The 20,059-nt window shown below is 54.8% G+C and overlaps 1 protein-coding gene across 1 annotated transcript in view; it reads left to right on the top strand.

Annotated features, from left to right (window-relative positions):
* The first annotated feature begins 2,874 nt into the window (after positions 1-2,874).
* PRKAR1B (protein kinase cAMP-dependent type I regulatory subunit beta) overlaps positions 2,875-20,059 on the top strand; it is a 99,628-nt gene continuing 82,443 nt past the window's right edge. Inside the window, exons 1-2 of the mRNA XM_039226098.1 lie at positions 2,875-2,979; positions 3,881-4,078. Of these exons, the coding sequence (XP_039082029.1) occupies positions 2,974-2,979; positions 3,881-4,078 (204 nt within the window). The 5' untranslated portion in view covers positions 2,875-2,973. The remainder of the gene's footprint in view (positions 2,980-3,880; positions 4,079-20,059) is intronic.

The following is a 20,059-nucleotide window of genomic DNA, read 5'->3' as shown; positions in this document are numbered from 1 at the left end:
AAATGCAGTGACTGAATGGCACACCTGACTTTCCCCAGGCTCTGTGGGTCAGGGGTCTGGGTTCTCATTGGAGGCCCCAGGGGGTGTCTGCTTCCAAGTGTGGGCTGTCACACGGGGTCACCCCAGGGAGCACAGGTGATCAGACCTCACAGACATGTGACAAAACTGGTAGGAAGTTTTGTATTCCAGACCCACCTGGTGAACCATTTAAAAGCAGTCAGTTAAGCATCCGACTTTGGCTCAGGTTATGATCTTGTGGTTCCTGAGTTCGAGCTCCACGTCGGGCTCAGAGCCTGGAGCTGCTTTGGATTCTTTGTCTTCTCTCTCTCTCTGCCCCTCCCCCGCTTGTGCGTGCTCTCTCTCCCTCCTCCTCTCTCAAAGATAAATAAACATAATGATAAAAAAAGAAAGAAAAGCTGAAAACTTGAGAACGCTATTCTTTTTTTTTTTTCTTTTTATTTATTTATTTCTAGGAGAGAGAGAGAGAGACAGCGTGAGCAGGGGAGGGTCAGAGAGAGAGGGAGTTACAGACTCTGAAACAGGCTCCAGGCTCTGAGCTGGCTGTCAGCACAGAGCCTGACGCGGGGCTCTAACCCACTAACCTCGAGATCATGACCTAAGCGAAAGTCGGACGCTTAACCGACTAAGCCACCCAGGCGCCCCAAGAGAATGCAGTTCTTACAACAGCCTCCTGCTGCCTCCTCTCCAAGGAATCTCACTCACTGACTGCAGCTTCTTCAGAAGCACAGGGTTTGGGGGATGCTTCCCTCCTCTCCTCTTCACCCCCTCTTCCCCAGTGGCCCTGTGTTCTGCATCCCTGCAGGGCCCCTGAGTGTGCTCAGGACAGGACTTAGAGCCCTCCCCAAGGAACGGCCATGGCCCTAGGAATAATAACCACTGGGGGTCACGGTCACTGGACCCCTGCTGCTCCCGGCACACTCTACCTCCGTCCCAGCTCCTCACCTAAAGGCTGCACTTGAGTAACATCCACCTGTTTGAGGTGTATGGCCTCTTGCAGGAAGGCTGTCCCACAGCGAGCCCGGTCAGCCGCTGCCTCCGCCCTGAGGGCTGCTGCCCAGGGCACCACGCCTGCCAGGAAGTCAGAGCACGGTGCCTGCCACCTCTCCAGAGGCTGGGGTTGCACAAGGACTCTTCCCTCGTGTGCCCCAGAGAACGTGCGTGTGTCCCTGCCCTGCAGACCAAATAGAACAGACAGCACCTGTGCTGCTCGGGGCTCAGCGTTTAGCAAACAGACCATGTAGGTATTCTGCAGCACCCGCCACAAGGGCAGCCCGGTTGCCCCAACGGGTGCCTACCTCCTCCACAGGTGCACCGCCACAGGGAAGTTTTCCTGCGGGAGAAACTCTCCAGGGGAATCTTGGAGGAGAAACGAGCTGGCAGAGCCTGGGGCGGGGTGGGTGGTGCCTGGGCAAGAATGTGCTCTGAGGTTGGGTCTCTGCGAGGCTTGATCACCCAGGTTCTAGGGGTAAAATAAAGACCCCCTCAGAGCTGGGGATTGTCAATAACATCTGCTGGGGAATGCAGTAGGGGTGAGCAAGGAGTGGGGGCCTCCCCGTGGGTGGAGGGGACGGTCTCAGACAACCAAAATGTACTGGTGAAGGGGCACCCTGACACCAGCCCTATGCTTTCTGTGGAAGGCTGCGGCAGCTTGGACACCCAAGAGAAGCCAGGCTTTGTCACTGCCCAGCAGGGAGGTGACCTACCTGGGACCGCCAGCGTTGTGCTCATGGTTCCACAGCCCAGGTCTGTGAGGGACAGTCCCACTGTCCTCACGTAAGCGCACTGGCTACTGATTGTCCAGTGGCTGCCCGGATGACCTCTGACCTCGCCCCACATTGAGGGCAGGGTCTGGGGAAGCAGAAAGGAGCCCCTAGCTGGTCCACCTGACTGTGACCCATTCCTTTACCTTCCTGGGGGCCAGGGTCAGCCCTCCTTGAGGAGCATGTGGGTAAGGCCAGCAAGCTGTGGTGTGCTTCTGTAGACAGGTGCTCAGGGACAGGTGAATGTGGACAGTGCAGTGTGGGAGAGGTGGGCACAAAGCTTCCCCTTCAGGGCCCGGGTTCCCTGTGCCATCTCCTGGTAGCTAGACCATTCTGTGGCAAGGGTGGGGTCCCCCTGCCGACTGAGTCTCTGCCACCACCAAGCCAGAATGGGGGCAAAGCATGATGACAGAGAACAGGAAAATAACGAGAGTTCCCTTTCCTGCAGGTCTGGGCTTGTAGATTAGGACGTCCCTGGGGGACTCTGCAGGCCTCGGTGACCTCGCGGGCACTGGAGGATGGTGGGAAGAATTTAGGATGAACCCCTGACTTCCCACTGGGGCATCTGAAGGAAATCAGCTCACCTCTCCCTGGGGTGGTCTGGGCCCGTCTGGACCCCTCTCTGGCCCTGACTTGGGGTCTTTGAGCCCGAGAATGGGTGCACTGCAGGCTGTAGATGGAACATTCCAGGTGTTAGCAGTGGGGGAGCCCCACCAGTACCCTGAGACCGCATCAGCAGCAGCCAGCCAGGGTGCACAATCACGTGGTCTGCAGGAGAGGGGGGAGAGGAGGTGTAGGAGGTGGGCGGTGGAGGGCAGTGGTGGTGGTGGTCCCGGTAGGCCAGTGCATGAATATCTGTGGGTTTGCCCAACTTGAAGCCTGCCCAGCCTAGGCCAAGGCCAAGACGGGGAGAGGGAGGAGGAGGGGTGCAGGGGTAAGCTAGGGGCGAGGGGACATCTGCCGGGAGAGGTCTGTCTTGGGCGGACGGAGGGACGCTGAGGTGCCGGAAGTAGACTAGGTGGGGGGCAGGCGGGAGGGGAGGGGGCCTGCCGGGTGCCGGGGGCGGGTCGTCGCGGCGCGGGGGCGGGCGGAGGGCGGCGCCGCTGCAGTGCGGGACCCGCTCGCCCGCGGTCCCGGCTTCCTCGGCTTCCCCGCGTCCGTGAGCAGTTGTCTCGGGCTTCGGGCGCCGCGCATGCAGGTACGCGGGGCTGGGATGGGGTCTGCAGCGGGACCCACGGCCTGCGCGGGCTGAGGGGTGGGCTGCGCCGGCCACGGGGCCCTGGGAAATGTGAGCCTTGGGGAGCCCCCGCCCCCTTGCCCGAACCTGGGCCCGCAGCGCAGTCGTGAGGGGCGCGCAGGCTGGGGGCTCAGGGTGGGGGCGCCGGGACTGGGGAAGAGATGCAGGGGCCCGAGGACTTGGGGCCTGGTGAAGGGGCACGCGGGGGGGGGGGCGCAGGGCTTGGAGAAGGGGCAGGAGGCGCAGAGGCGGGGATGGGGCGGGGAGGGGGCGCAGAGGCGGGGGGAGGGGGAGCGCGGGGCCTGGGGAGGGGGCACAGCCTCGGCACCTTCCTGGGGTCCCCGCAGTGGGGGCTGCGCGGGCCCCACTTCCTAACCCGTCATTGTGACTTACCCCCTAGCGCCGGGCTGAGAATGCGCGGCCCTGCCATTGTTCGCCATGTTTCATCCTTCCAGAAGGCCCCTCAGCTGGGTTTCAACTGTTTTCCTTGTTTTCTGTCTGTTCCTGCAAAGCAGGCTCTTCCGACCCGGTGGCAGCACCCCTTCATTTCCCTGGTTCACACAGTTGTCCCTACAAAGTGGGGAGGGGTGGTCGGTGCTCGCCCTGGGGGTCCCCTCCCGCCACCTGCAGATTTCTGGAGCCCCTGTGTTTGCTCAGCCGCAGAGCCCGGTGACCCTCCTGCAAACAGAGATCTTTCAGGTGAGGCTTTGCTGCCATGTGAGACTCAAGCAGCCCCTGGAAAGGGAAGATCTGTGACAGGCGCAGGGCACGTTAGCCATCACGGCGGTCGTTGGGTTTGACAACGATGCACCTCAGTGTCTATAAGATGCACATATCCAATGGTGTGCGTTATCCTACCCAGGAGGCCGGAAGCGAGGCCACCATGGCGTCCCCGTCCTCCTGCCCGGTGGAGGAAGATGAGAGTCTGAAGGGCTGTGAGCTGTACGTCCAGAAGCACGGCGTTCAGCAGGTCCTCAAGGACTGCATCGTCCACCTCTGCATCTCCAAGCCCGACAGGCCCATGAAGTTCCTGCGGGAGCACTTCGAGAAGCTGGAGAAGGTCAGTGCTGCACCGCACGGTGCCCCCTTCACAGCTGTGCCCCTTGCAGGTGTGCCCTTCGCAAGTGTCCCCTTTGCAGGTGTCCCCTTCTCAAGTGTCCCCTTCGCAGGTGTCCCCTTCGCAGGTGTGCCCCTTTGCAGGTGTGCCAGGGCCAGCAGCTGCTCACACCCTGGCACTCTGTGGTGCTCGAGCTCTGGAGAGTGTCCTGCAGCTCTTCCAGGGCCCAACCCCGGGAGGCTGACCTCACCTGATTCATTTTTGGGCTCCGTTTTCCAGCCACCATCTCTCCCCCACCGCCCCAAGCGGTTCAGGGTCTACTAGGCACAGAGCTATAGAGAGCTGACTGGGACGATGGCTTATGTGCCCACTGAGTTTTCTTTTCTTTTTTTTTTACATTTATTTATTTTTGAAAGACAGAGATAGACAAAGCATGAGCAGGGGAGGGGGAGAGAAAGAGGGAGATACAGAATTCGAAGCAGCTCCAGGCTCTGAGCTGTCAGAACAGAGCTGGATACAGGACTTGAACCCATCAACCGTGAGATCATGACCTGAGCTGAAGTTGGACAGACACTCTACCGACTGAGACCACCAGGTGCCCCTTTGGGGCCTAACTGACAGTTTTCAACTAGGAGACTGAGATGGGAACCAGGTGTAGTTATGGGTGCTGTTGACATAAAAGTGCATGTGATGTGGGGCACTGGAGACTGGATTCCACGGCTGTCGTGTCTCTGAGAGGCGGTGGGCGCCTGCAGAGGAAAACCCCCCTCAGACCCGTGCATCATGGGGAAGTGCATGCATAGCCACACCTCTCTTCTGAGGAGGCACCACTGCAGCCCCCGCCTCTTTCCTCCATTAACGGTGCCCCTCACCTCTTCCTCTTCAAAGGTGTGGGAGGACAGGCTTGGAGTGCGACGGGGCCTCTGAGCCCATTGGCGACCTGCCCTTCCGTGGTGGGCTCCTCCCTCCTCCCCCTGGCTCCCCACCCTGAGCCCTCTCTGGGGAGACCTAAGGGTCCTTCTCTGGGCCCCTTGCCCACAACCTAGCTGTTCCTGCCCTGGTCTCATGGGGTTGGAATCCTGGGGTCAGGGTTAGGTCTGTTCTTTTTTTTTTTTTTTTTAATTTTTTAAACGTTTATTTTTTGGGAGAGGGAGAGCGTGAGAGAGAGTTGAGCAAACCCAGGGAGGAGCAGAGAGAGACGGAGAGATAAATCCCAAGCAGGCTCCAGACTGTCAGTGCAGGGCTTGAACTCATGAACTGTGAGATCATGACCTGAGGAAGCTCAGGTTTGCTCTTAAGCTTCTCTGGGTCCCCACCCAGCAGTGTTTTGCTTTTGACTGGGGCCTCCTGTGGGCTGACTCAAAGGAATGCATTTCTCTCCTTTAGAACAATCTGTTAGGAGCTCCTGGGTGGCTCAGTCGGTTAAGCATTTGACTCTTGATCTCAGCTCAGGTCATCATCTCACTGTTCATGGGTTTGGGCCCCGAGTCAGGCTCTGTGCTGACAGCATGGAGCCTGCTTGGGATTCTCTCTCCCTTTCTGCTCCTGTCCCACTCGTGCCTTTTCTGTCTCTCAAGATAAATAAACTTAAAAAAATAGAACAACCTGTTAAAAAAAATCTTTGAGTAATGTGTACCTTTTTTAAAAACATTTTTTAATGTTTATTTTTGAGATAGAGATAGCACGAGCAGGGGAGCATCAGAGAGAGAGGGAGACACAGAATCTGAAACAGGCTCCAGGCTCTGAGCGTCAGCGGGGCCTGAACCCATGAACCATGAGATCATAACCTGAGCTGAGGTCAGATGCTCAGCCGACTGAGCCCCCTGGGCGCCCCTAGTATGCATACCTTTTAGAGAAAGTTTGAAAGGTTCTGAAGTAGAAAGAAGGGGTAACAGACATATGTGGTCCCCCCCGCCGTGGCTCCCCATCCAGTCAAGTTATAGATGCCATTTTGTATAACGGCTTCGTGCTCTTCGCGGCCCTCACTCAGCTGGGTGTGGGGCCCCCGTGTCTAGGCCACGTGTTGACGTCTTCTCAGCAGTTTCCCTCACGATGAGACAATTGAGTTGTTTCCGGTTTTCTTTAAAGTGGAGGAGCACATTCGTACGTGCACTTTTCCCCGTGTGTGGCACTGTTTTTGGAAATGGGATTACAGACACTCCAAATGGTGTTGTTGGGTGGTGGCTGCCCGTGGGGTGGCGGTGGCCTTGATGCAGCAGCTCACGCGCCCACCGGCGAGTTTGGCTGAGGCTCTGCCCTCCCTAGCGGCTCTGGCGGTTTTCGTTTGGAAGGCTCTTCTCTGCTGATAGATGCAAGTGGCCTCGTGGCCCCCATCCACTTCGCTTCCTCTTGAGGTCACAACTGTGCAGAGGCACTGTGGGTGCGAGGTGTGGCCGCCAGGCCCACCCGCGGGGGACATGCCTCCTCCCCCCCTCCCCCCCCCCGCCCCAGTCCCCACTGTCAGGGCTGTGGTCACTTACCGAGGTTGCTCACAGTGATGCTCGCCCGGCAACGTGGCTCCGGGGAGTGGCTGACAGACATCAGCGCCAGACGGAGTGGAGCTTCTCAACCAGGGACGTTCGGCCCCCAGGGAACATGTGGCGATGGCTGGAGAAGGTTGAGCCTCCAACAGGCAGCAGAGGGGGCGTGGCACAGCTGTCACTCGTGGTGCAGTGCTCAGGGCTGGCCGGTGGAGTGCATGTAGGGGTGGGGAAACAGGGCTGGGTCTGGACCCGAGTGAGTGGCGGTGCCGCCTGGCAGGAAGGGGACAGCGGGGCAGGCGGTGGGGTGGGAGAGCAGTGACAGTGTGAGCCGTCAGGTGTCTGTGAGTTTGGAGTATGGGGGGCGGCCAGCAAAGGGCAGGGGTTGGGGAAGGTTCTCTGATCATACTTGCCCGAGGAGGTGACAGGTGAGGCCTGGGGTCTGGGAGAGGCAGTGTGGCTTGTCCCGGCAGGTGGGGCAGGGTTGGGGGGAGGCTGAGTACCTTCCTGCTATTTGATAACAAGGGGCTTCCTCACAGTCCTCACTAGGGCAGGGTTACCTTGGCCACCACATCAGCCTCGGGGGCTGCCAGGATGAAGCCCCACAGACCAGGTGGCCACATGCAGTCTCAGCCGCACCAGCGCCTGCTGGTTTGCCGTCAGCCTGTGGTGGTCCTGTCCTCACCTGTACCTCCACCCTGACTCAGCCTTCTCTCTTCCCGTGGGGACATGTCAGCTTGCTCGAGGGCCCACCCCAGTGACCTCATTTTAATGATTTACATCCACAAAGACCCTGTCTTCAAATAAGCTCATGGTCTAAGGTCCTGGGGTATGAACCCAACAGCTGTGCCCTGGGGGAAGTAATCCAGCTGCAAACACCTGCTTTCTCAGGGCTGCTGGCGGGTTCACCTGGGTCTGCTGGTGACAGCAACCCACCAGTAAGCGGGAGAGCCGGCAGCCAGCCTTCAAGCTCAGAGGTGTGCAGCAGTTCGGACAGAAGCTGATGCCTCGCAGCCGGGCTGCAGCTTATTTCCGTCTCCCTTCTCCCTAACGGTGACACGCTCGGGCACTGGGATGACAGCAGGCTCTCTGACACCGTGTGCTTTTACATGTGGGAGCACTTTACTGGGGAACTGGTCTCTGGCGACAGACAGATCTGAGACCCCTGCCTAAGGGCGTCCTGAGGTCCCACAGGAGTCCCACCTCCCGCCATGCTGGCTCCCCCAGCAAGTGTTTGTTCATTTGGGAGCAGGAAGGCTCTTTGCCTGCAGCCCAGGGGAGGGGCAGAGGCCACCGTGAGTGGACAGTGGGTGGAAACCGGGGCGGGAGAGCTTTTTCAAGTCGAGTGACAAGCAGGAAGCGTGTTTGCGTGGCCCTGAGAGAGGTGTAGTGGGCCCCACACAGAGCAGTAAGGACGGCCTGGCTCGGGCCCCGGCTGGCCGAGCCCAGCAGCCAGCCCTCGGCCCTGGTGAGTGATGTTTTCACCTCGGGCCGTTTAAGAAGGCCGTTGCTCTAAGGTCCAGACTTGAGGGGATCAGAGTATCCTTAATGCACTGATGACACGGCCCTGAAGCTTCTCCAAGACCCCATCTTTCAGAAGATCATGGAACGAGGACGTCATCGGTCCTTTTCCGGGTGAATTTTAGATGCCGTAAGCAAGAGTCCCCTCCGCAAAGATACACCCGTCACGTCCACATATGTTGCACCCTGCGTTCTTGTGAGGACCATTCCTGCTTTGCAGGAAACACATGCACGTGCAGATGTGGGTCATTGTAGTGTGCGTACACTTTGGGTTTGACTTTTCTTCTTAGCGTTGTTTTTATTGTGGTAAAATGTATATAATGTGAAGTTCACTATGTTGACCGTTTTATTTTTATTTATTATTTTTAAAAATAAGTTAAAAACATTTTTTAATGTTTATTTTTGAGAGAGAGACAGAGCATGAGCAGGGGAGGGGCAGAGAGAGAGGGAGACACAGAATCCGAAGCAGCTCTAGGCTCCAAGCTGTTAGCACAGAGCCTGATGTGGGGCTTGAACTCAGGGAACTATGAGATCATGACCTGAGCTGAAGTTGGACGCCTAACCGACTGAGCCACCCACACACCCCCTTGACCATTTTAAAGTGTCCATTTCAGTGGCATCAATGCGTCCACATTCCTTGCTCTTCTCAGTAGCACTGTTACAGCATCTGTGGCCATAAGATCACATGGATGTCGTAGTTTTTACTTTCTCTGCATTGTTTTGTGTTTGATGGTTTTTACTTTCTCTGCATTGTTTTGTGTTTGATGGTTTTCAGTTCTTTTTATTTTTCTTCAGAAAACACTTTGTGCCAAGGAAATGACTTAAAAGAGAAAAGCGCATGCACATAGTCAGGGCCGTGCTCTGGGGTCAGCGTATCCGCGTATTTTTATAGGTCTTGAGCCACGTTTCTGGTTTACTCCCACAGGGTTGGTTGGATCTGTGGTTTCCCTGATGCGGGTGCCTAGTGCTCGGCACCCAAGTCCTCGCCATCTTTGGCTTCCTGAAACAACGGTGTGTTGTGCTCATTTGTGGTTATCGATACCTCACTGCCACGCTGGGCATTTCTCCCCTCTGGGTGGCCTGGCGCCCTCCCTGGATGTCGGCTCAGCTGTGGGGACACAGCCCCAGTGGCCAGGCTCGCTCCTCAGTCTTCAGTACAAACTAACAAGTCACGTTGTGTTTCGCTTTTGGAACAAGTGGATGCAGCTCAGAAGGGCCAGCTCTCCTGTGAGCCGTTTATGGCAGCCGTCCATGGCAGAGATTGTGGTAGCCTTCCGTGGCAGATGTCATGGCCGTACGAAGAGTCCCTCTCAGACAGCCACTTCTGAGGGCGGTGGGCGGGTGCTGGGCCACGGGATGCGTGTCATTGCTCAGTTTGGAAGCTCAGCGCATGCCTGCTGGTGACCGGCACCATTCCTGTGTGCACAGAGGCCCAGACGGGCGGACTGTTTCATCGAATGCCCGGGGTGTCCTGGGGGGTAGGAGTGCTTGGAGGAGCCTAGAGGAGTCGGGCTCGAGGTGGCTGCTGGGCCACGAGCCTCCATTCAGCATACAGTTCCTGAACGGATGGTGGCTGCTGCTGTGCCCGGGATAGAAGGGCACATGTACCATCAGTTAAGGCCCCATGTCGGGGCTGGGGACAGGACAGCTTCTCAGGACGCCCTAGTGGATGCGTGTGCAGGCCCATCGGCCCAGATAATGATGTGTGCATGTGGCACAAAGTCGGGTATGAAAATTAAGTCTTTCACCCCCACTGCCCCTTCCTCCCAGAGCCCACCTCTGTTGGTTCCATTGTCTGAGACTTCCGGAGAATTTTACGTGTTTTGGGCAATGTGGGCATGACTTCTGGGCTGAGCTGCACATGGGCACGCTGCCCTGAGCCTGGCCTGTCCCTGCTAATGGGTCGCTCGAGGGGACGCTCCATGGCAGCATAGCGAAGCCCTCTCCGCTTGCCTAAAATTCTCCTTGAATTTAAATGCCCTGAAACTCGTGCTGTGTGGCATGCAGGTACATGAGCCCTGACTGTCGTGTTCCCACCACCATGAATGAGGCCCAGGTCCATCGTGCCGCTGTCCCCTCGTCTGCGTCCCCCCAGTTCCTCCCACCCATGCTGGTCAGACCACCCACGACACGTAATCCCTGGCACCACTGGAGCAATCTGCAGCTCTGCCTTTTTGGGAAAGTACCGTCAGTGTAGTCCTGTCGGGAATGTGGCTTTTCAAGTCTGGCTTCTTTAACTTAATGCGGCACCTCTGAGATTCCTCGAAGTTTTGTGTGCGTCCTGAGTTTCCTTTATTTTGCTGAACTGCATTCCGCTGTAGACGGAGCACGTGTGTTCATCCCTGGGCAGGGTGAGGGACACTGGGGTCATTTCCGGTGTCTGCCAATGACCAGTAAAACCAATGTGGACGTTTACCTTACAGTTTTGTTTCACTTGTGTACATATCTGCATGGCGTGGTCCGCGCGTTTGACTTTGTGAGAAGCCGCCAAACACCATCCTGCAGTCCCACCAGCAGTGGCTCCGCCCTGGGGCGCCCGCACCTGTTACCAGGTGTCAAAGTTCAGCCGTTCTAATGCATACGCGGTGGCCCTTCAGGCAGCTTTCTTTTGCATTTCCTGCTGACCAGTGATGGCTGAGCATCTTCCCAGGCCCTCACTTGCTGTCTGTTTCCTTGCTGAAGTGGCTGTTCATGGCTTTTGTCTGTTTTCTTACTAGCTTCTTCTCTTACCATTGGGCTTGGAAATTCTTTGTGTATTCAACTCCTACCCTTATGTGCGTGGACGCAAGTCCTGTGTCAGGTCCTGGTTTGTAGACACCTCCTTCCAGTCCAATCGCAGCCTGTCTGCCCATTTTCTCGGTAGTGTCTTTTACAGAGTGGGAGTTCTGGCTTCTGAAGTGCGGTTTTTCAAGGTATTTCTTTTAATGGGTTGTGCTTTTGTGTTTAACTTTGTGTGAAGAGTCCTGCACTGAATTTGGGCTCCGTGGCCGGCTGGCCGTGCCGGGGGCCACCACTCTCTCTGGATCATCCTGTTTTTTTGTTTTTTTTTTTCCTGAATGGTTTATTCATATTTGAAAGAGAGAGAGACAGAGACAGAGAGAGACAGAGACAGAGTGAGAGAGAGAGAGAGCGAGCGAGCTGGTGGGGGAGGGACAGAGACAGGGAGACATAGAATCTGAAGCAGCTCCAGGCTCTGAGCTGTCAGCACAGAGCCCAATGTGGGGCTCAAACTCCTGAAATGTGAGATCATGACCTCCCTCCCCTCCCTGCCTGCCAAGTAGCCCGTGTGTGGCCACGTGGAAGATGCTTTCACAAACCAGGGATGGAAGGCCTCCTATTGGACCTATCCCCAGGCTCGGTGCCCAGCAGGTCCCCTGCTCACTCAGGGACACGGCAGGTGTCTTCATGCTGGCCAGCTCAGCTGTGTGGACCTGTCCAGACCCAGGTCTTGGTGAGAAAAACAAGGTCAAAGCCAAGCATACATCTGGCAAAATGTGATGTGATGTGTCTGGATGAAGTGAATGAAGAACATTTAAAGCATTTTTTAAAGGAGGTTTTGGGGGCACCTGGGGGGCTGTCGGTTAAGCATCCAACTTCAGCTCAGGCCATGATCTCATGGTTCATGGATTCGAGCCCCACATCAGGCTCTGTACTGACAGCTCAGAGCCTGGAGCTTGCTTCAGATTCTGTGTCTCCCTCTCTCTCTGCCCCTCCCTTGCTTGTGCAAGCTCTCTCTTTCAAAATAAATAAACTTACTAAAAAATATGGCTTTAAAAAATAGTAAAAGAAGGTTTAAAGCTTTCAGAAATTATCAAACAGTAAAGAAAGAAAGGTCGAATCCACACAATTTGGGGAAATGGAGAAAGTCCAGAAAAGGGTAAAGAAACAGATGCCTCGCGGAGGGGGACTTGCAGCATTTGATGTGTTTCCATGGAGCTGTGTTTTCCTGTGCTTTTCTTTCTCTGTCTTCCTCCCACACACGTCGTAAGGTTTATAACCTACTACGTTTAATTATAAAAAATGATAGACTACTTTTCTAGAGAATTTTAGGTCTACAGAAAAATTGAGTAGAAAGTACAGAGCTCTCATTCTTCCCTCCCTCTCCCCTCCCCCGTCATTACCCTCTTGCATTTTATCTCAGCCTTGAACAACACGATAACATCATTGTTTACTGAAGTCAGTGGCTTAGGTGCATTCTCTGGGTTTGGGCAGTTGTGTAATGACACATAATGATAAATACAGAAGAGATTCACTCCCCTGAAAATCCACTGCGCCCTACCTGTGCACCCCACCCCTGGCACCTGCCCTCTTCCCCGCACCCTCCCATCCTCCCCTCCCCCCTCCCCCCACACCCTCCCGTCCTTCCCTCCCCCACACCCTCCCTTCCTCTGTTTGTGTCTCCCTGGTCCGGCCTTTCCCCGAGTGCCACCAGGCTGGGATCACACAGCGGGCGGCTCTCCAGATGGGCTTCCTTCACGCAGGAACACGCATCGAAGGTTCCTCTGCGTCCTCCTGGCTTCACGGCTCATGTCTTTTCAGGGCCGAGTAACACCTGCTGCTCAGATACACCGGCCACCCAAGGGCATCCTGGTGACCACCCGGCTCTGGCAGTTACGGATAAGGCCTTTGTGAACACCCACATGTGGGTCCATGTGCGCAGATGGTCTCCCATCCCTGAGCATGATGCTGGACCGCACGGGGGGACCGGCTCGGTTTTGTAAGATGCCAGAGCCCCTTTCCCCGCGGCTGCGGCATTCTGGATCCCTGCAGCTCCCCATTTCGCTCCAGCAGCCGGCGGTGACCTGTCATGGGCTGTGGCCCTTGTGACAGGCGTGTGGCGGCGTCTCCTTCCGTCTTGCCCCACAGTTCCCCAAGTACGCATGTCTCGGAGTCTTTCCTGCATGCATGTCTGACCCGGGCGTGCTCCCTGCCAGCCAGGGCTGGGCCCACTTTTTAATTGGGCTTCCTTGTTGTAGAGCTTGCAAGGTTTTCTTGAGCATTTTGGACATGAGTCCTTCATGGATGTGCATTTTGTGAATATTTTCTCCTAGTCTGTGCTTGTGTTTTCATTCCCTTAACTGTATGTATTTTTGTCTCCTTTTTAAAAAAATGTTTATTTTTGAGAGAGAGAGAAACAGCGTGAGCAGGGGAGGGGAGAAGTGCAGGCGGGGGAGCACAAGAGAGAGAGGGAGACACAGAACCTGAATCAGGCTCCAGGCTCCGAGCTGTCAGCACAGAGCCCGACGCAGGGCTTGAATCCATGAACTATGAGATCACGACCTGAGCCAAGCTAGACCCTTAACTGACTGAGCCACCGAGGTTCCTCCATGATCATTTCTGTGACCACTAAATGTTACTGAAAACATGATTTAAGGTGCAGAGTATTCTGTTACGTAGATATTTCTAAATTACTTCAAGCAATATCTTGCTGCTAGTTGGATTAAAAATTTAGTTAAACACTGCAAAAAATATTCTAATACAGATATCTCTTTGACACCTCTCATTGCATCTTTAGCATATATTTTAAGAGAGAAAATCATGGGGCTTAGAAGTATCCATTGATTTGTGGTGACAGTTCTCCAAAATGGTTTTATTCGTTTACTCGCTTATTCAACAGATGTTTATTGAACACCAGCTATGCAGCTTGTGCTTTTCCGGGTCTGGGCCAGATCCGTGAACACATTGGGAGGCACAGGATTTTCCCGCTGTGCCTCCCTGGGCAGGCATGCTGCCCTTCACCCAGCTGCACGAGGCAGCAGGGCCGCGGCTGGCCAGTGCCCCAGCGTCCTTACTGAGTTTTCTTCTCCCTGGGCCCCTCCAGTGTGTGTTCAGGCAACTTATGGGATCCTTCCTGGAAAGGTGTACATAAATCAGAATCTTATAATCGAGCGTGTCCCCAGATGAGCTTCAATCTTTTTCTTACTCAAAAACCATATTCTTTGACCATAACCCAATAAAGTTGCTTTGTTATCATTAATAAAGAAAGAACCAGAAGAAAAAGGAGGTGCCGGCCTCTGCATATGCTTTCGCGGGCTCTATTGAAGAAGACTGGCATAGTGAAGAATTATGCGATATTTAGGACAAAGTGACAGGTAAGGCGTCCTGTATCAAAGCTCATGAGTTGCACAGTTGGTCTCCAGATGGAGAATTATTGCTTCACTGAAAACTAAGATTAGGAATCACTGAGCTGTGTGTCTTTGACTCCTGTGGCACCAGAGTGAATTCTCAGACTGGGTGGCTATGAGCGGCGGGAATTTCCTGCCCCCCAGCTTGGACCCTGAGTTCCAAGCTTCGATGGGCACTTCCTCCTGGGGGTTCCAACATGGCCTCCACCCCAGCGTCTCACGTTGCTGGCAGTCCTTGACTTGCAGACAGGTCACCTGGCCTCCGCTTCTGTCTTCACGGTGAGATCTGCCTTGGGAACCCTGTGTCCAGATCTTCCTCTTCCTCTTACAAGGATGCCAGCCATTGCATTAGGGCCCAGCCTCCTCCAGGAAGACCTCACTGTGACCTGTGTCTGCAAAAGTCCTGTGTCCAAACTGCTGCCCTCTGAGGCTCTGGGTGGACGTGAATTTTCGAGGGAGCCTATTGAAGCCACCTTGGTGTGTGGCTGGGGATATCAGAGTGAGAATGAGTGACAGAGCCACACCGTGAAATTAACAAGGATAAAGAGAAGTTGATGAAACAAATGGAAGAGGTGACAGCAGACGATAAAAGCAGAGGTGACTCTGGGGCTGAATACAATGGACACTTGGGAAGGCAGCCATGCAAAGAAGAGATGGTGTAAACCGGAATTCAGCACGGTCTGGAGAGGGCACCCAGGGAGGTGGGGGGCTGAGCTCACACCACCCATGGGTGTCCCCTGCGTTCGGCCCATCTCATCTGGGTGGGCTCAGAAGGCCCCTCCTCCAGGAAGCCCTCCCGGACTCCTCCTTTCCAGGGTGGTCTAGGAACGCCCTTGCCTGCGCAGCCCTTGTACCCAGCCCTTCATGGCTCACGCTGCTGCTTTGCCAGACTTTTCACCAGTCTTTCCTGTTAGATCGAACCTTCATAACAAACCGTGCCTATTTCTCTGCTGTATTCTCTGTATGAGGGATGGTATTCAGGAGATGCTCCATAAACGATTCTCTGAGGGTTGATATTTAGGAGGTGCTCCATAAACGGTTCTCTGTTTGAGGGCTGGTATTCAGGAAGTGCTCCATAAACGGTTCTCTGTATGAGGGCTGGTATTCAGGAAGTGCTGCATAAATGATTGAAATTGCACCCTTCTCTCCTCTCCCTGCCACTGAAGGTCCAGCGCCCCTGGACCTGCCCATTGTCCTCTCCGGGCCTTGGTTTCCATGCTTCGTGGGCGGGGCTGGCTGGCCCTGGAGCCTGCCTTGTGCTCTGAGACGCTGCAGCCCTGAGAGGGGGTTGGGATTGGCCCAGAGGCTGGCACCATCGACCCCTGTCCTGGACTCCGTAGGTCTCCAACTACCACAGCTCCCACTCTGTCGGAGGGGATAGGGTGACAAGGGACAGTCCCCTGGGCGGAGGCCTGGGAACACCAACCTCCTCCCATGGGGTGTTCTGGCCCAGCGTGATCGGTCAGTGTGGTCAGCTGCCCCGGAAGCCCTCCCGGGGGACCGGCGGGCCGTATCCTTAGCCAGAGAGCGGCGAGCGTGGGGTGGAGGGGACAGCTCCATCTGTGCTGGGTCCCAGGCACGTGGGCTTGTCAGCAGCAGATACTCAGTTCTGGAACATCTCCGGACATCCCACCTCCCGGCCCAGAATGTCCTCTTCTGATCATCAAGTCTGCATGTCGCCCCTCGTGCTGGAAAATCACGGTCAGAAGACAGTGAACGTCATTTACGGTTCGGGGAGAGCGCGGCCCTGGGGGCAGAGCGGGGACTGTCCCTTGGGCGGCGTTAGGCATTTCTGGGGAAGATTCTGGCCACGGAGCTTTCTGGAAAGGCCGTTCCCACAGTGTTGTTGTGAAGATTCCTTTGACTCCCTGCCCTTGACTACCCTGCAACCCAGACAGTTCATCCTCGTGAGAACAGGAGACAGGAAGGGACTGCGGAAAATCAGAGGCTTTCCTGGAATCCCGAGGAGGAGGGGAAGGGGTGCCGTCCAGAAATAACGGACCCGTTTCCGCCTGACGACTCCCAAAGTGGCCTCACGTTTGGAAGCCCCTGGATCCACAGAAAGTGGCTGGTGCCGGGACCGCAATGCCCATGGCCCCATGGAAGGGGGGGATCTATGGAAGGGGGGCCCTGATGGCTCTTTCCCTCAAGAAGGTGGCTTCTGGCCTCGCAGAAGGTGCAACCCCCCATTCCCACTTGGAACCCCTTTGCTGCACCCCAGCCTCTCAAGGGGGCTGCAGGGCTGCTGAGACGCACCCAGAGCCTGGGCTCTGAAAGGCGCGTCGCTGGCCTCAGCCGCACTCAGCCACTGTGGCTGCCCAGAGGCTGGGGTCACTGAATGGCGGTTTGTGGGGTTTGTGGTCATGACAGATCGCGTAGCTCGAGCACTTGGAGCTCCATGTTTCCCGAAGGTCCCTTTGTAGGAGGCACAAACTGACAACGTATCTAAAATGAAGTTACATAGTATCCATGATTTGCCACACCCTCCTGTGTGTCTGCACTGTGTGCTGGTGGTGTTGTATCCTCATACATGTTACATGTGTAGAGCTGTGTGTGTGCCCGTGTATATTGTGTATGTGTGTCTGTGTGTACTGTGTGTGTATGCATTGTGTCACTTTTATGTATGTGAATACATTGTATATGTGTGTCATATATGTGTGTGGTATATGTGAGGTTTACATGTGCATGTTGTGTATGTGTATTATATGTGTGTTATGTGTATCATGCAATGTGCCGCGTGTATCATATGTGCACATTGTGTGTGTACATGTATGCATATGTACGGATATGTGTACGTGTACGTGCATACGTGTGTGTGCACGCATGGAGCGGAGATGAGGGGCTGCTCTGCTCCATGGCTGTTGAAGATGCGTGATGGGCCTTGAGGGTCCCACACTGGAAGGTGAAAGGGGTGGTAGTAAGCAGGGGGGAAGCTCACCTCTGCACACCTTCCTGAGTGCGGTGCTGGCCCCAGGGTCTCTGCCTGGGGGATTGCACTGCCTGAGCGCCAGGCAGCTTGCTGGCCGTTTTAGAGACCCATGGAGGCTCCTGAGGCACACCCTGTGGTCATCACCGTCACCTCCACTTAGGCTGTAACTTTACCGTTGTTTAGGGGAGGGGGAGAGAGAGAGAGAGGATGCATGCCACCCGTCTGCCCTTTTCTTTTGGAAGTCCCATTGGGGTGCCTGGGTGGCTGTCGGTTAAGCGTCCGACTTCAGCTCAGGTCATGGTCTCACGGTTCATGGGTTCGAGCCCCACATCAGGCTCTGTGCTAACAGCTAGCTCAGAGCCTGGAGCCTGTTTCGGATTCTGTGTCTCCCTCTCTCTGACACTCCCCTGCTCACGCCGTCTCTCTCTCCTAGAAATAAATAAAACATTAAAAAAAAATCACTGGGGCGCCTGGGTGGCTTAGTCGGTTAAACGTCCGACTTTCGCTTAGGTCATGATCTCGCGGTTTGTGGGTTCGAGCCCCGCGTCGGGCTCTGTGCTGACTGCCAGCTCAGAGACTGGAGCCTGTTTCAGTCTGTGACTCCCTCTCTCTCACCCTCCCCTGCTCACGCTGTCTCTCTCTCTCTCTCTCTCTCTCTCTCCTAGAAATAAAACATTAAAAATAAAAAATCACTGAGGTGCGCCCACAAACGATGCCCATCACGCTCCTTCCCCTCTCCCCCAGCCCCATCAGCCCTCAGTTTGTTCTTGGTATTCAAGAGTCTCTCATGGTTTGCCCCCCTTCCTCTCCCCCACTATTTTCTCCCCTTCTCTTCTCCCATGGTCCTCTGTTAAGTTCCTATAGTTCCACTTATAAGTGAAAATACATGATATCTGTCCTTCTCTGCCTGACTTATTTCGCTCAGCATAACACTCTCGAGTTCCATCCATGTTGCTGCACATGGCCAGGTTTCATTCTTTCTCATTGCCATGTAGTATTCCATGGTATAGATAAGCCACATCTTCTTGATCCATCCATCAGTTGATGGACAGTTAGGCTCTTTCCATGTTTTGGCTATTGTTGAGAGTGCTGCTCTGAACATTGGGGTGCATGTGCCCCTATGCATCAGCATTTCTGTATCCCTTGGGTAAATTCCTAGCAGTGCTATTGCTGGGTCATAGGGGAGTTCTATTGTTAATTTTTTGAGAAAACTCCACACTGTTTTCCAGAGGGGCTGTGCCAGTTTACATTCCCATGAACAGTGTAGGAGGGTGCCCGTTTCTCCACATCCTCGCCAGCATCTAGAGTCCTCTGATTTGCTCATTTTAGCCACTCTGACTGGTGTGAGGTGGTATCTCAGTGTGGTATTGATTTGTATTTCCCTGATGAGGAGGGATGCTGAGCATCGTTTCATGTGTCTATTGGCCATCGGGATGTCCTCTTTGAAGAAGTGTCTGTTCATATCTCCTGCCCATTTCTTCACTGGCTTGTTTGTTTTTCAGGTGTGGAGTTTGGTAAGTTCCTTATAGATTTTGGATACTAGGCCTTTATCTGATATGTCATTTGCAACTATCTTTTCCCATTCTGTGGGCTGCCTATTAGTTTTATGGATTGTTTCCTTTGCTGTGCAGAAGCTTTTTATCTTGATGAGGTCCCAACAGTTCATTACCATCAAGCTATCTTTAAACAGCTCAGTGAAGTCGCCTTCAGCAGTCCCCGATGGAGGCACAGAGAGGTGAAGGGATTTTACTCAGGGTCACACAGCACACTGTAAATGAGCCTTCCCAGCTCAGTGTCCTCCCCACTGGGCACACGTACCTCTCAGGCTCTCTAGATTGCTGACGCTCTGCCTGCTCGTCTTTTCTCTCTCTCTTTCCCTCCTTCCCTCCGAGGGGCAGGATTTTACCTAGGGGGACTGGGGCCTCTCCGCCTCCTCTGAGCTCACGCTGCAGCAGGTCACGGGGCTCAGGGGAAGCTCGTGTGTGGAGAGCTGCAGTGCCTTTAAAGGCCTTTAAATTCCCCGAAAGGAGCCTCGCTTGCGGGCCTCCCTGAAGGGGAATTGAGGGAGTAGCTGGGCCTTGGGCCCAGGCGGCGGCAGGTGGGGCACATCCTATGGTCCACATAACATTCCCCACAGCTGACACGTCCCATGTTGAACTTCCGGGCAGCTCTGTACTCTTTAGTTATTTTTAGTGGAAGAAATACACTTCTATGAGGGAAGTGCAGAACCTCAGCAACAACGCCTGGCACATGACAAGTGGCCCTCGTATGAGGAATAATGTCTGAACTACCTTGGTTCTGGGAGGACAATAGCTTCTTGACTTTCAGTTTCCCGTGTGTTCCTGGTAGGAATGCCCCACCTCCCATTTGAACTTCAAAGTCCCCTTTGGGGTCTTTCAAAATGTCTTCTTTAGGGGCACATTGGGTGGCTCAGTCAGTTGGCATCTGACTTTGCTTAAGTCATGATCTCAAAATTTGTGGGCCTGGAGCCTGCTTCGGATTCTGTGTCTCCCTCTCTCTCTGCCCCTTCCCCACTCACACTCTATCTCTCTCTCAAAAATGAATAAATGTTAAAAGAAAAAATTAAAAATGTCTTCATTAGAAAGTACAAGCCCTCTGGGAGGAAGAATGCCTCCAGAAGTCACTTACACTATAGTATGAATTATGATAGCTTCATGGTTCTCTCAGGGTTCACAGGCTGCCTGGGAAGCAGGGAGGGTGCTTTGGAAGGTGGGGCAGTGGGAACCCCTGAAGGAGCCGTGGGTGGGACTCCATTTCTTTCCTAACTTCTTGTTTTTTCTGGGTGACTGCCTGGTAAAATAGGGCATAATTGTTGCATTGGGTTGACCCAGGAGGTTGCCGGGTGTGGGTGTTCTGGGCAAGGTGGTCCTCACAGATGAGGGGACAGAGGCCTTGTCCTAGGCGTGTG

This window comes from Hyaena hyaena, unplaced genomic scaffold (assembly GCF_003009895.1).
Source record: "Hyaena hyaena isolate Hyena2069 unplaced genomic scaffold, ASM300989v1 scaffold_20, whole genome shotgun sequence".
In the NCBI taxonomy this organism is placed as follows: domain Eukaryota; kingdom Metazoa; phylum Chordata; class Mammalia; order Carnivora; family Hyaenidae; genus Hyaena; species Hyaena hyaena.
Note: the sequence above shows the minus strand (reverse complement) of the source record. Positions and strands in the feature narration are given on the sequence as shown.